The following is a 17086-nucleotide window of genomic DNA, read 5'->3' on the forward strand; positions in this document are numbered from 1 at the left end:
ATTTTGACTAGGCCTGTATTAAAACTATGAAAATTTACCCTAAATGTAATATGTTTGTGTGTTAATCACTGCAGGTCTTTTCAAATGATGGACAATTCAAACTGCGCTTTGGGGTGAGGGGACGTTCTCCTGGTCAGCTGCAGCGCCCCACTGGAATTACTGTTGACATGAATGGAGACATTATAGTAGCAGACTATGACAACAAATGGGTCAGCATCTTTACCTCTGATGGAAAGTTTAAGGTAAGAATGATGTTTAGTAAGTGGCACGTTCTGAAGTGATCTGACTAACCACACATTCAGATCCAACTTTTGTAAATTATCATGTATATGGTGTACATATCTCTCTATTATAATTAAAAAATCTTGGGAGACGAGCCTTTTTATGCGATGAGACGTGATCTTTTGAAGAGAGATACTTTCAAATCCCGCGAGACGAGACTTTGTGCCAAGAGATTTAACCACGCCCGGGGCCAGAAATAAAAGACAACGAGTAGATGACAAAGTAGAACGGCCTAAAGGATTCAAAAACATTGGCACGATACACATGCAGAGCAGGTTAGAGATAATGGAAGAATGAAAATTCGAAAGTCTCAGAAAAATGGTAGTAAAGATCTCATTAGCACAAACAAACAGAAATTATTACGCGGTGAAATAATGGAACAGTGAAAAGAGATCAAATATATTGTTCGGATTAAAATTTTAAGTTGGAGGTTTGTAGATTATCTATTTCATATTGCCATCACGGAAAGTAGTGTATCTTTCCAATGAAGAGGCGTATCTGCGAGAATTAAAAGATTGGCTGTTTGTTGAAAGTGAAATCCCGCGAGAGAAAATTTCAAGCCCCGCAAGACAAGACTTTATGCAAAGAGATTTGGAAAAGTCCTGCCCACATCTAAAACATTTACAACCATGCACATGGTTCAATCATTTCTCATTTGTGTGAATGCTATTGTCAGACACAGTTCATTTACAGAGAAAGAAACGATATTCACTCACGAGCAGTTATACGTTGCATTGTCACAGTGTAATTACAAACATGAAATATTAACAAAAAGGTAAAAGCGAAAAGAGATTGAATATATGGACATACTGTAGGTGATATGACAGAAGTATGTAGATATTATTTGGCTTTAAAGTTTAAGTCGGAAACTTGTAGATCAACTAATTTGTGTTGCCATCAGGGAAAAGTAGCGTTTCTTCCCAATGAAGAGGCCTATCTGTGAGAATTAAAAGATTTGTTGTTTGCGAGCGGCGGAGATGCAAAGTTATATATACTGTATATATATTGTGGCAGTAGGGGGCAGTAGTGCACCCTTGAACCCTCAGGTACAACTCCAGACACCAGGTAAAAGTCCACGACCTTTTTGTTTTCTTTTACCACAGTGCACCAAGCACCCTCCACACTACTCATTCAATAAATCAATAAACTAATACAATAACCACTCCTCCTCGCTCAGACACTTTGCTCCTCTACCTCCCAGCACAGCTCAGCGTCTGGACTGAGGCACTGTCCTTTTATAGCCCCTGTCCCAACAGTCCACAGTTCCTTATTCCTTCCGGGTCAGGGCAAACAGTCCTTTTCTTCAACCCGGGAGCACGTCGTTCCTTCCTATCACGTGACCATGACGTACTCCCGGGTCATAGGGCACAAAAGAGCCCATAAGCCCCCCCACAGCGACTCCTGGTGGTCCCCAAGGTATCCAGCAGGGCTGTGTATAAATACTACAAGGTCCATAAGGCCCTGCTGGACCTCAGGGCACGATCCTGCTGTCGGGAGAGCTCCTCCTGGTGGCCTGGGGGTGCGGACCAGCATGGAAAGCCAGCAATCCTCCACAATATATATATGAATATATATAATAACCTATATATACAGTATACATATAGCTTTTCATGCATTACTTCTTCCTGGAATCATTTATAAGTCATTAATATCTTATTGCAGATATCCAGAATTTGTTTTCACTCTAGAAATTTGGCCTAGGGTGCATATGAGACAAAGATAAGATGCATCGGAATCACAAATTTTATCCTCACCACTGATTAATTTTCCCATAACTTGTGAAATGTACAGTATCTGGCAATATGCATGATTAATGTTAACTCTTGAGATTGAGAAAGTCAATGGAACTCTGTCTGCTTACAAAACTCTCCCATTCTCCAAGATAAGGCCAGATGACTTGCCACTTAATAAGATGGCTCTACACCAAGACCAATAAGGAAACAAATCCAAAATATTCCAAACTAATTTCAAAGGGCTGGAGATCACAGCAGATATAATTTTTAGAAATAGTCCAAAATTACCAGCCACTATGTTACTGTTCTTCAGTGCATGCAGGCCATGTAGGTGTCATGGATTGGCCCTCTCGCATCACCCTCTCTCTGATTTGTGTCTTTTTGTCACCTTGCAGCAAATTCTATGCTAAGTTTTCTTGTGTGCCTTATTGACAGTCATGTTCCCTACTTATTCTATTAGTGTAAGATGCCCTTTCACCCTGAAATGATCATTTTATAGATTTTTTTTAAATATTTGTCTTACCGACAAACAGAAACAACTGTTTATCTTATGTAAGTGATGCTGTCATCAAAATGTTTATGGCCTTCATATGGAAATCTGCCGAAGTGGTAAACTATTTACATCTTTCTTTAAATTATTCAGTGTTTGTTACAAAAGAATAATGTTTTTATGTAGATATTCTAGCTTCATGTTGAAAAATCTAGCTTTTTGCCAAATTATGAACTGGAGATAACTTAAAAATTATATTTAATGAAAAAAAATGCGGAGTTGGGCAGTGCCAGGTAACCAAGAAACTGAGTAAAATCTGCATGATGTGTAAAATATTCTTACTGTCCCATGGGTACTTGAAGAAGTGAGGCTCTGCAAGATCAGCAGGCAGTAACAGCAGCAGGCACCAGGCAGATAAAGTATCTGGATATCTGGGGGCAACGAATAATACAGCTTGGATATTTAGAACAAAAGCCTACAAATTCAGAGTACTGGTGTAACAGTCACTTTGTGCCTTTTTGACAGAAGGAGCCAAAGTGTATGGCACTATAAGAACTGAACTTATGGTTGTATTACATAATTAAATAGAACTCTATAATGTAGACTGTAAGTGAAAGAGAAATATTATGTAATGCACGGAGGTGAAATTATTGTTTTTCCACAAGGGGAGGGAGATGGAGGAGTGTGGATGGGGAAAGAGAGAACAAGTTATTTAATTTTTAAATTTAATTTTTATTGCTTACTGAAACAACATAAATTATTCATAGTTACTTAGAAATCACGAGCAATTATTTTCAGCTTTCTACCGTGTCAAGCTCAATGACGTCTATGAATTCATGCGCTGGTTCAGTGGTGACGACTGACTCAGTAAGACTGTGGTTTATTGGTAACTTTTTAGAACAGGACTATCTAGTATGTATTTTGTTTCTCTTAGTCTCAACAAGTGGATAACAGATGTACTGCAGCAGACTCATAAACCCTAACCTGAAGTGTTGCATGTTGATCTTCCCTAGTATCACTACACCATGGGTAGCATCAATATCAGCTTGGAAGCAGCTGAAGGAATAAAGAAAATATCCCAACTCATTCTTCTGCCTCACACATCTTAGATACAACATAACTGGATGGACGGGGTGGATGGAAATGCTGACAGAATAAGATTTTGTGTACTCCACTTAGGACACAATCAGCTGCTTGGGCCACAAGCTATGAGGCTTCTGTTCTTACCATTTAGTCATTGAATTGTTTATTAATATATTTGTATAACATTTTTAAACTGGAGACCAAATTAGTCATGCAGATGTTGTTTGTGGGTATTAAGATAGCCATTTTAAGTATGTGAAAAAGTGTTTAGAGAAACAAAACAATATCAAGAATGCTTCTTTTTTAAGAAGGTGAGCAACACCCACAAATTGAATTAAATAACATTTTTGTTACCTTTAAAAATGTGTTTTTGTGTAAATTGTGCATTGAATTTAAAAGGAATTCTACTTGTAACAATTAATATGACAGCATTCACACCTTTTTTATCTAGCTGTGAAATGACTGAAATAGAAAATTAATTGGGTTTTGCACGCATAGGTTTCTATAATTCAATGCTATACGAAATTCATAACATAATGCTATTATCACTATGAATAGTTCTAAATCAATAATCGACACTGATGGGATTAAAACAGATGGAATGTTTAGCATGCTGATGAAAAATAGGAAAAAATTCACATGAAAGGACTCGGAGATGTAGTGACGTCCTGTCTGCTTAATAGACTAACCATGGACTTTATTACATTACTGCATTTTCATTTGTCATATCTTTCGTATTGTGCAGCTATTTCAAAATCTGTCTGGGCCCCTTTTGGCTTCTTTAACACATTTCCTTGTTGATCGACTGATATTAGGCCAAACTGCCTGATGTTTAGAATAATACTAATATCACTGATCTTAAATGGAAAAATAACATTTTATATGCAATAGCTAATCTGTACTTTTTATATCATAATGTATTCCCTGTTCAGCTGCTGCTTGTTAACACAAATTATCTGATCAGCCAATCATATGGAAGCAACTCAATGCGTTTAGGCGTGTAGATATGTCAGGACAACATGCTAAAGGTCAAAATGACCATCAGAATGGGGAGGAAAGGTGATTATAAGTGACTTTGAATATGGCATGGTTGTTGGTGTTAGATGGGCTAGTTTGAGTATTTCAGAAACTGCTGATCTACTGGGATTTTCATGCATAACTATCTCTAGGGTTTACAGAGAATTGTCCAAAAAGACCAAATATCCAGTGAGCAGCAGTTCTCTGGACGAAAATGTCTTGTTGATGCCACAGGTTAGAGGAGAATGTCCAGACTGGTTTGAACTGATACAAAGGCAACAGTAACTCAAATAATCCCCTAGTTACAACTAATTTATACAGAAGAGCATCTCTGAACACACAACATGCTGAACCTTGAAGCAGATGGGGTACAGCAGCAGGAGACAACGCTGGGTGTCACTCCTGTCAGCTAAGAACAGGCAACTGATGCTACAATTTACACAGGCTCAACAAAATTGCACAAGAGCAGATTGGAAAAATGTTGCCTGGTCTGATGAGTCTTAATTTCTACTGCAGTCAGAATTTGGCGTCAACAATATGAAAGTATGGATCCATCATGCCTTGTATCAATGGTTCAGGCTACTGGTGGTGGTGTAATGGTGTGGAGGATATTTTCCTGGCACACTTTGGGCCCCTTAGTACCAATTGGGCATTGTATAAATGCCACAGCCTACTTGAGTATTGTTGCTGACCATGTCCATCCCTTTATGACCACAGTGTATCTTCTGATGGCTACTTCCAGCCAGATAACATGCCATGTCACAAAGCTCAAATCATCTCAAACCAGTTTCTTTAACATGACCATGAGCTCACTGCACTCAAATGGCCCCCACAGTCAACACATCTCAATCCAATAGAACACCTTTGGGATGTGGCGATATGGAAGATTTGCATCATGGATGTGCAGCTGAGAAATCTGCATCAACTGCGTAACGCTATCATGTCAATATGGACCAAAATCCATGAGGAATGTTTCCAACACCTTGCTGAATCCATGCCATCAAAGAATTATGGCAGATTTGCAGACAAAAGGGGGTCCAACACAGTACTAGCAAGGTGTACCTAATAAAGTAGCTGGTGAATGTATGTGCCTTTGAAATCTCTTTGGTATTGTCCTGCCTTGTAATAAGGGACTTTCATGAGACTCCCTATTCCTGTTCATTTATTATTTGTGTTTATATATAATGTGAAAAGCAGCAACTGTCATCATGTCTGTCTGCCTGTTCACATTAAACAACTTGAGTCCCAGCGAAGCAATTTCATTGAAATTTGGTACACTTGTTCTTTTTTTTTTTGGAAATTTTATTAATTTTATTGCAATCATTCCATACAAATCAATCAATTTTTACAAAAGTAGGATTAAGAACAAGTCCCCCTGAGAGAGAGAGCAAGGCCAACGGAGTAAAACTTAAGGCTTGTAAACATACCTAAATTGATGAGTTTGATAAGCCAATAGAGATGGATGGAGAAGAAAAAGAAATGCAGAAATAATTGCTTCCTCTGTGCTTTAAGAGCTTATTCTAAAAATTGATTAGATCCTGCCATGTTTTGAAAAAAATCTGTCCAGATCCTCTAACTGAGTATTTGATTTTTTCCAATTTCAAATAGTATAAAACATCGGTTTCCCACTGACTTAAAAGAGGAGAGTTAGGATTCTTCCAGTTTAGCAAAATAAGTCTGTGTGCCAAAAGTGTAGTGAATGCAATCACAGTTTGTTTGTCCTTCTCCACTTTAAACCCATCTGGAAGAACCCCAAACACAGCTGTTAATAGGTTAGGAGGGATTGTGAGACCAAGGCTGTCTGAAAGGTAATTAAAAATTTTGGTCCAGAATGATGTTAATTTGGTGCAGGACCAAAACATGTGACCCAGTGAGGCTGGGACTTGATTGCAGCATTCACAAGTTGGATCATGCCCTGGAAACATTTTGGACAGTTTTAGTCGAGACAGATGTGCTTGATATATAATTTTGAGTTGAATAATTGTATGCTTTTGCATATGGAGCTCGAGTGAATTCTCTGCATTGCTACTTTCCACTCCTTTTCTGATATATTAATTGAGAGATCTTTTTCCCAGTGTCCTCTTGGATCTTTGAAAGGGAGGGACTGTAAAATAATTTTATATATTGCAGAGATGTTGTCTAAGTCCTTGAGATTGAGCAATTTTTTTTACAGCATGGATGAGGGTGCATGATGAGGAAAATCAGGAAGGTTCTGTTTAACAAAGTTCCTAATTTGAAGATAGTGAAAGAAATGTGTAGCTGGAATGTTAAATTTGGAATGTAATTGTTCATAGGATGCAAAGACGTTGTCTATATAAAGATCTCTAAGCAAGTTAATCCCAAATTTTTCCAGATATTAAAACTGCATATGTTTGAAGGTTGAAAGAGGTGGTTCTCTTGCAGAGGTGCCACAGAAAGAAGCTTCTCCATCTTAAAATGCTTTCTACATTGGTTCCATATTCTGAGTGAGTGAAGCACAATTGGGTTATTAGTATATTGCCGATAACTTGCATTTATTGGGGCACAGAGCAGGGAATATAAAGAAGTACTGCAGGATTTTACTTCTATTGCGACCAGCCTGTGTATGTTCATCTATTTGTGTCCAGGTTTTATAGCTTGTATGTTTGCTGCCCAGTAATAAAACTGGAAGTTAGGTAGAGCCATGCCACCTTCTGCCTTTTGTCTTTGTAGGGTCGCTCTTTGATCGTGGATGTTTTGAGTTCCAAATAAATGAGGTTATTGTTGAATCTAATTGCTTAAAAAATAATTTATTGATGTATATTGGAATGTTTTGAAATAAAAAAGGAGCTTAGGAAGAATATTCATCTTAACAGTGTTAATTCTTCCAGCTAGAGTGAGATGAAGGGTTGACCATCTATGCAAGTCTTGCTTAATTTTTTCCATGCAGACGGCGAAATTTTGTTGATAAAGAGCTTTATGTTTACTTGTGATGTTTACCCCTAGGTATTTAAACTGTTCTGCAATGATAAAAGGTAGGGTGTCTAATCTAATATTATATGCTTGAGAATTCACTGGAAAGAGTACACTTTTATTCAGATTAATTCTGAGACCAGGGATCTTTTGAAATTCTGTGAGTGCTGTTAAGACTGCAGGCACAGAATTTTAGGGCCTGATACAGTATATACAGTACCATATCATCTGCATATAGAGAAATTTTCTGTTCCAGTCCTTCTCTGATAATCCCTTTATCTGATCAGCATTTCGACAGTGTATTGCCAGTGGTTCAATGGCAATTGCAAACAGCAGGGTGACAAGGGGCATCCTTGTCTGTACGTTCTAGTTTAAAGTAGTCTGAACAAATGTTGTTGATACAAACTGAAGCTTCTGGATTGGTATACAGTAGTTTGATCCATGCACAAATGTTCGAGCCAAACCCAAATTTCTCCAATGTAGTAAAAAGGTATTTCCATTCAATCATGTCAAATGCTTTTTCTGCATCCAATGATAATAATATTTCTGGGGTGTTTGATTTAGTTGGTGAGTATATTACATTAAACAGGCGTGGAAGATTTGAAGATAAGTGTCGACCCTTGTTAAATCCAGTTTGATCTTGTGATATTACCGAGGGAGCACTTTCTCCATCCTTCTAGCTATGACTTTTGAGAGTATTTTAACGTCATTATTCAAAAGTGAAATTGGTCTGTATGATGCACATTGTAATAACTCATAATTATTGTTTAGGAATAACGGTGATTAATGCATTGGTGAAAAGTTTGAGGGAGAGTTTCATTGCCTCTGGCCTTCTGTAAATGTTGCTAATAGGAGGGGAGCTAGCTGAGCGGAGAATTTCTTATAAAATTCTGCAGGGTAGCCATCAGGGCCTGCTGCTTACCCGACTTGAAGTGACTTTATAGCATCTAGTAATTCTGATAAGCCAGAGGTTTATCAGTTCCTCCACACTAAATATCTATTTGTGGTATCTGTAATGTATCCAGAAATGCATTAGATTGTGTGTTGTCTTCTTTAAACTCAGTAGAATATAAGGATTTATAGTAGTCTCTAAATGTGTGCATTATATTTTTGTAGTTGATGATTTTGTATCATTTCGTGCTGGTGATTACTGGGATTGCGTTGTGGACTTCTTGCTTGTGAATTTGTTGAGCTAAAAGCTTATTAGCTTTCTCTCCATGTTCATAGTAATGATGTCTGGATTTATAAATTAGTTGTTCAGTTTCTTTAGTTGTCAAGAGGTTTAGTTCTGAATGCAGAGCCTGCCTTTTCCTATGTAGAGCCTCGCTTGGAAGCCTGGCATGTTCTTCATCTATTCTAGTAATTTCACTTTTTAGCTCTGCTACTTTCTTGGTTTCTAATTTATTTCTGTGGGAAAGATATGAGATAATCTGTCCTCTTAAGAAGGCCTTAAGAGTTTCCCAGAGTATTCCTGCAGAAATCTGAGGATGTATTTGTCTCTAGGAAGAAACTGATTTGTTTGGATATAAATTCTGTACAATTCTCGTCTGCTAATAGAATCGGGTTGAGACGCCATCTGCGAGGTGAGTGTGTGGGGCATAGTGACTTTAGCTCCAAGATCAGAGGTGCATGGTCAGAAATAACAATAGCATCATATTTGCAAGATTTAATCGTAGGCAAGAAATTATTATCTATAAAGAAATAATCAATTCTTGAGTAGCAATGATGTACTGGTGAGTAGAAAGAATATGTTCTTGAGTTTGGGTTTAAAAACCTCCAGGGTCTGATAAGTTGTGATCAGTTATAAACTTTGTAATTATCTTTGCAGTGTTAGATGTCGTCCCCCCTGTGATAGAAGTCCATACTAAGGGAGGATTTAAAACACAATTAAAGTCCCCAGCCATTATAATTTTATGAGTGTTCACATTGGGAATGGATGCAAATACATTTTGTATAAATTCCTTATCATCAACATTAGGTGCATAAGCATTTATCAAAATCATTTTACAGTTAGATAAGTCTCCCATGACCATCACATATCTCCCTTCAGGATCCAATACTACATCTGATGCTACAAATGAGACTGTTCTATGTATGAGAATTCCCACACCTCTAGTTTTCTTTGTAAAGCTAGAAATGGAACATTTGGCCAGTCCAGTCCTTTCGCAGCCGGAACTGATCCTTGCTTAGTAAGTGGGTCTCCTGTAAAAATACTATTTTAGCATTTAAACCTGTTAGGTTTCTTTTTAATTCATGATTCAGGCCTTTAACATTCCAGCTCACAAAGTTAACTGTCCCATCATGGAGACATTGATCCTGAATATTTGATGTCATTTTATAGTCTTAACTGGAAGTGAGACAGCTTTAACCTTAATTTCCTATTTCCCCAAGAGTTTTTGCCATGCAGCTTGTTGTTACGTTGGTAGTTATAATTATAAAGATTAAAAGGATAGATTAAATATAGATATAGCCTGCTCTCTTTCTCTCCCCCCCTTAGACAGAGCGCGTCCAAAGCAAAACAAGCCCCCACGCAGCGGCATTTAAGGATTAAAAAATAGATATCTATTGCCAATATAATCTAAATACTATATGCCTAAAATATAATCATTGACAAACTATGAACCTAAAATATATATAATCTTCATCAATCTTAATGTATTAAGATAATAAACCCGGATAATAAACCCGGGGAATGGCGTTAGAAAGTGGTCCAGAATAAGCATAGTAAGTCTTAATGCAATAATAACAATAGCAATAAACCAAGGGTATGATGTTAAACAGTCTCCTTTAGGGTAGAGAAAAAATAAATAAATAAGATCAAAAAAAAAATTTTTTAATTAAAATTAAAAAAAAATTAAGCGCAAACGTCTATAACTGTAATTAAAACATAAACAGATAGCGTCCAAGTAATAAAGAGGATATATAATTATAAAAAAAAAACGTATCTTAACAAATAGATCAAGCAGTAGGTTATTTATCCTTGCCATGTCATGACAGGCTACGACTCACTATTGTGTTTCAGAATAGTGTTGGGATCAGCTTTCTTAATTCCTTTTCTGCTTCTTCTTTGCTGGCGAAGGCATAGAATTGGCCGTGCAATTCCTCTTTCAGTTTGGCAGGATACAAGAGGCTGTATTTGATACTGGCTTGCCGTAACCGATGTTTGATGTTATAGAAGCCTGCACGTTTAGTAGCTGTTGTTAGAGAGAAATCAGGGAAGATACGAATGTGGTTATTTTCATATATAATCTTTTGCTTGTGTCTGAGGAGTGCCATCACCTCTAGCTTAAATCATAATCTCTCGAAGCGAATAATAAAAGATCTAGGTCTGACGGTATTTGATCCGAGTACGTGATAAGCCGCTGCTATCTCAGAATCTGCTTTAAAGTCCTCTCCAATTATTTTAGAAAATAGTTCAGTTGCGAATTTCACTGGGTTTGGATTTTCTCGATTCTTAGGTACACCTTCGGTTCTAATATTATTCCTTCTGCTTCCATCTTCCAAAGCAGCAAGTCTGTCTCCGAGTTTTTTGCATTTGGAGTTGGCAGTTGTTGCTTTTTCTTCAGCACTGGCAGCTAGATTTTCGGCTGTTTCAATCCGAGTTGTGAATGTCTCCTTGACATCCTCCAGTTGATCAGCAAGTGTGCTCAGTTTAAACAAGGTTTTCTGAATGTGCTCTTCAAATTTACCCAGCATATCTTTAAAGACTGTGTCAAAGTGAACACATATGCGTTTCTCCAAGTCTTTATTATCCTGCTGCTGCTCCTGTCGCAGCTTCTGTCGCAGCTTCTCATTTGCTTTTTCCCTTGCCTTTTCATTTGCCTTCTCGCTTTTCTTTATATCTTTCTTTATCTCTTGCATGAGCTCAGTGATCATCACCTTCAGTTCAGACAGATCAATTCTGCTTTCGTGCACCGTAGGTGAGGCAGTGGGCTCTATTACAGCCGGTGTTCCCGGCTTGCGTGGAGTAGTTGAAAGCGTGGACTGCAAGGCCTTTTCCAGTTTCAGATGATCTTCTCCAATCAGCGAGCTACCGTGACTTACGTCACTCACACTCGTACATTCGCTCCCCATTTCGCTCTTAGCCAGAGATGATGTAGCGGACCGTGGTCCCGAGGAGTCTGGGCTTTCGCCCATCTGATCCAGGTCACTGAAAGGCCGTACCTTGAGCTTGAACTTGGGCTTGCCGATCTGAGCTTGGATGTAACTTTAGTTTTTGTTTCTTTCGTTTCTTTCTGAACCCCTTTCTTGTTGGCCATGTTTATGTATGCTTGCATATACTGTAGTAGTACCCTCAGGCTGGATAAATACAGGATATCTCAGGATAATAAGAAGATAATATGAAAAATAACACCGTTGCTAGTGGAGCTCCGCTTCAGACGTCCATCTCTTGCAACGGACGAGACCAAACCACTTATTTTTAAAAGAAATTTGTCAGTTGAGTTATATTTCCAATTGACCATGCTGTGCAAAGTTTTGAAATGTTGAAAACTCCCATGGAAAAGCATTGGTGAATTTTTAAAGTTTTTTTGTATCTTAGAACAATGAAATATTCAGTGCAACTGCAATAAATTATTAGTTTACTGTTTCAAATTTATCTTGGGAGAGGTTACTCCATCTTTTGTCAGGATTCTCAGTATCTCTTAGTTTATGATGGAAATTCTTGTGGTTCCTGTTTTGGTTTTTTCGTGTATTTGGGGGTTTTCTACCACAAAGATTCTGGTGGTCACATCTGTTTTTCGCCCGTTGGCTTAGTTTTGTTAGTATATATGTATTTTCTATTCCTTTTCCACTGCCATCTATTTTTAGGTCCCGTTGTTAAGATAGCACCCACGTTGCCAGGGCTGTGTCCTCTGAAGTTGTGAACTGTCAATTGTAACCGAACAGGATAAAAGTTAATCTCAAAGTTGTCTCTGTGTCCGAGTACACAGATTCCCCCAAACCCTCATGTAGTTGCTTTGATTAATTGCTCTTTTTGATTCTCCATTTTTTGAACATCCTTTGACCTTTTTCTGTCTATGAATTTTATATTGCATTTTGGCTTTGGTTGCTAGCATTTTTGATCTCCCAGATTTGATCTTCGCTTTGTTTTTAATCTTGCCTCTTCTCCCAGGCTGCTGATTTTTTTTAAAAGCACAACGCCTCTTTTACTTGTTTGATAGTACTGACTGACTGCAAAACAGATTCCCAGTAGAAGTTAATAAAATGCTAACACAGCGGTGAATGTGACCTGATGCTTCTTGTAGTAGTGCTGTCAGCAAATTCCATGAGCCACTGTCACACCAGTTTCCTTCTTCTGCTGGTGTGACTCATTATAATGTAATGGATAAACACCTGGGGCCTCATGCATAACGCCGTGTGTAGAATTTGCACTATAACATGACGTTAGCACAAAAGCAGAAATGTGCTTATGCACAAAAAAATCCAGATGCATAAATCTGTGCTTTCGCCAGCTTCCATGTTCTTCCACTACATAAATCCCAGTCAGTATGAAAAGTAACGCACATGCACGTGTCTGCTGTCCCGCCCTGTCTCCTCCCAGAATTACGCCCCTTTGAATATGCATATAGTTAAGATTCTAGCAGCTGCATTCTGCACTAGTTGCAATTGATTGATGTCTTTTTTGGGCACATGGTGCGATTTCCTGAGGATGATCCGGCTCGCAGGATCATTGTTGTTGAGGGCCTGAGCAGCTGGACCAGGCCAAGGGAACACCCATGTAATACCTGGCTGCAGCAGATAGATGGTCATTTCTGGGGGGTGGGACTGGACCCCGTGTCTGACCTGGGGGTTGGGGGGTGTATGGTTGCCAACCAGGATCTCAAGCCGCTCTGTCGTGTTGTGGTGGGTGCAGCAACGCTTAGCTGGCTTATTATGCCTTGCCATACCACTGTTGTATTAAGGTGCTATGAGCTGCATTTTCTGATCTATCTCTTTTGGCACCACTGTTACTCCCAGCTTTTAGCTTGCCGTTACTTACAAATTATTCAGCATTTTTCATCAACAGTGTGTTTCTGACTTCATTAGTTTTATGGCTTTTTGTGGAAGCCCATTCAGCCTGGGCACAGACAGAAAAATCACAGCAATACTGCTGTTCTAGACACACTCATGTGCCCATTACTATGCTAAGTTATTAGTCACTTGTACCTTTAGTCTCTTCATTTGGATAACATACTGTGCGTACACGATCCCTTGGTACCTGCATAGTGCCCCTTGACTGAGAAGGCAATTATGTGCGAATGCTGGGAGGGTGCACTTAATTTAGTGGCCATTCTGGATGAAGACCATATGCATATTGTATATATTTATTTTTCTGTTCATATAAAGTAAACCACATAACTTCATGGATTCCTTGCTTTTGTAACAGCGTTAAAGCAAATTTACATAGCGGGTTGGATAATGGATGAATGGATATAATGTTCACTGAGTTATTATTTTCAATATTTAAAATCATGATAGTGTGGAAAGGTACAGTGTATGTGAATTTTATTGCCTTACACTTATATCTTTTAGACATATACAAATAATAAAAATTTAATGCTATTTATGAGTATTATGGCATACAGTACATGCCACCAGAAATTAAATATATAGCGAACTGCAAGGTTAGAATGTTATCTACAGCAAACAAAAAGTTTACATTTAACAGAAACTAATTCAGTTCAACTGCCTTACAGGTCTAAATCAGTGGAGTCAAACTCAGATTCTGGAGGGCTGCTGTGGCTGCAGGTTTTCATTCCAGCCACCTTCCTCATTAGTGACCAATTCATTCTACTGGTGGGACAGACTGCTTTTGCCTTAACTTTAATGGGCTTCCCCTCTAAGATTCAGCACCCTTAATTGTTTCTTTTTTTCCCTAACCAACAGCCAAGCAATAATGAAATGTAAAGAAAACCAAGAGATGATCAGCTAAGAATCTCAAAGTCAGTTCCTAGACGGTCACCATTTTCACTTCAACTAATATCATAATTTGAAGCCACTGATAAAGTGCATTATTTAACTCTGTGAATTGTTTAATACTCTCATTCTGCAACATCACATGTCTCTAAAACTGCTGATATTAAATATTTTGTTGAAGTAGATATTGCTTGATGGACACATACGGTAGATGCAAATGGAATCAAGTTAGCTGGTCATCCATTTTGCTTGCTTTGCCTGACATCTTTGTTTGGGTGCTGCTTAAGAAAAGACAAATCTTAAAAAAGCAAATCAATTAAAATCAAGGAAAAAAGTCTTCCATTAGCAGCAATTAAGAAACCTGTAGCCACTGCGGCCTCCAAGGTTTGAGTTGAAAGCCTCTGGTGTAGATGATAGCCAAGTTGCTCTAAGATCTCATTTAGTTTGCTCTTAGGTACCAAGTGTGTCTATTTGAACATGTTTTGAAAATTTGTTTTAGATTTTTCACTTTTGTCAAGAATTCCTTGCTTCTAATTTGTTTAACTATCATCTCTAAACTGGCTTGATGCAGGTGGGAGTGGGTGTGAGCATGAGTGAACCATTTACTGATGGGTTAGACCACAACCATGAAAATGTAGTTATGGGTAAATGGCATACATAGCAGTTTCTCTCAGAATTTGGACTATTTCACTTTGCATTTATTACATTTTTTTTTTTTTTACAGAATAAAATTGGAGCTGGTCGGCTAATGGGACCCAAAGGTGTAGCCGTTGATCGTAATGGTCACATCATTGCTGTGGATAACAAGGCTTGCTGTGTTTTCATTTTCCAATCCAATGGGAAGCTTGTCACAAAATTTGGAGCAAGAGGAACATCAGACAGGCAGTTTGCAGGTACATTAGATGGTAATGTATGTCTCTGTGAATGTCCTGTTTATTATAAACCGGATAACATTTAAAGTAAAATATACAAAACAGGAGGAGTTGTGTTAGGCCTTCCAGGTATATGATGGGTAAGGGGTGTCTTGATGATTGTACCTCAGTTTAGCTTTTGACTCTTTGTGGAGTTTATCTGGGATCTGGGTTCTTGAGAGATATATGTGCTTCCCTTTGGCCATATTATTCATAGCTTTGGACTGGGTTATCATTTTTATGCAGATGGTGCTCAACTCTATTTCAATGTTAAAAGTGAAACTTCATCAGAGCTTTGTCAGCTCACAACTTGCCTCAGTGAAATTAAAACCTGGATGGAGCAGAACTCTTTAAAATTAAACTTCAACAAAACTGAACTCTTGCAGATTGGCACTAAAGCACAACTTAAGAAATAAGTTCCTTTTCAGTCACTCCTGATGGTGATCTCATCAGACCTTCTTCTAATGCAAGGAATCTTGGTGTCATTTTTGATTCCTCCCTTACTTATTCTGCCCACATAAACCACATTAAGAAGCTTTCTTACTTTCACCTTTGTAACATATCCCATGATCTCTCTTTCCTCTCCTTTTCTAATGTCAATAAACTTGTCCATGCTTTTATCACTTCCCGCATTGATTATTATAACTCCCTATTGGCAGGTGCCACTTCTAATTTCATATCACAGCTCCAGTTGATTCAAAACTCTGCTGCAAAAGTCCTAACATGGACCAGCAACAGCGGGCACATAACACCCATCCTGCTTTGCCTCCACTGGCTCCCTGTGTCTGACAGAACTGAATATAAAATTTTATTATCAACCTACAAAGCTTTAAATGGCCTCACACTGGGCTACATCAGTGGCCTTCTAAATCACTATGCTCCTGTTTGCCCACTTAGGTCCTCTGATACTGGCAGTCTTGTTGTGTCCCATACTAACCTGCACTCTGTGGGTGACTGGGCCTTTAGCCGTATAGCACCCAGACTTTGGAATGACCTCACGAAATTAATTGGATCAGCTGACTACTGCTGGGTAGGGCTCCAGCTTTTTGGGCAAAAATCAGAAAATGGTTTTATGGTTGATCCTAATAAAAATTAGATCATTATATGAAAACTTCAAGATTTTTCTTTTTCTGCAAATTATCAGTGCTTAGCAATGCCACATATAGTTATTCATTACACAGTGTCACAAACTCGACTCAGTGTCATAGAAAAGTTTGGGGCATCCATCCGTATAATTGCTTTCCTGGCTGCAAAGTTGTTCAAGTAGATACAGCACCGAGTCCAAAGCAAAACTGAGGGAATAGGGAAAAGGTGGAGGCTTTTAAAGGGGAAGACAGGAAGTGAGATCAAAGGGGTTGGGCTCATAAGGTCTTCAGCCATTGGTTCGAGCCCAGACGTGACATCACAGGGGCCGGAGCCGGCAAGGTCTTCTTCCATAGGCTCGGTCCCGGAAATGATGTCAAGAGGGCCAGGTGGAATCTCCCATGAATGGTCTACAGGAAAGGGAGAAAAAGAGTCAGTGCACTCTGCCACATCGTGGTATGAGTGAGAACTGCCCTTACTCAAGCCCTTTAGCTGCCTCCCATGCGCACGTGTGTGACAACAGTATGCCTGAAGACAAACTGGCCTAAAACATAGTTAACTTATTTGTCCATAAATTGTTTAACTTGCTTTATTCTTTAGTCTTTCTGGATGAGACACTTATCTATTATAAGACACATGTTTGCACATGCATTCTCACT

The 17086-nt window shown here is 38.5% G+C and overlaps 1 protein-coding gene across 2 annotated transcripts in view; it reads left to right on the forward strand.

Annotated features, from left to right (window-relative positions):
- The window catches only part of LOC120523085 (tripartite motif-containing protein 3-like), a 124467-nt gene that overhangs the window by 90571 nt on the left and 16810 nt on the right, over positions 1-17086 (forward strand). For both annotated transcript variants that reach the window (XM_039744054.1, XM_039744055.1), the window contains exons 8-9: positions 75-242; positions 15158-15326. In XM_039744054.1, coding sequence (XP_039599988.1) covers positions 75-242; positions 15158-15326 — 337 coding nt within the window. The remainder of the gene's footprint in view (positions 1-74; positions 243-15157; positions 15327-17086) is intronic.

This window comes from Polypterus senegalus, chromosome 2 (genome assembly GCF_016835505.1).
Source record: "Polypterus senegalus isolate Bchr_013 chromosome 2, ASM1683550v1, whole genome shotgun sequence".
Lineage (NCBI taxonomy): Eukaryota > Metazoa > Chordata > Cladistia > Polypteriformes > Polypteridae > Polypterus > Polypterus senegalus.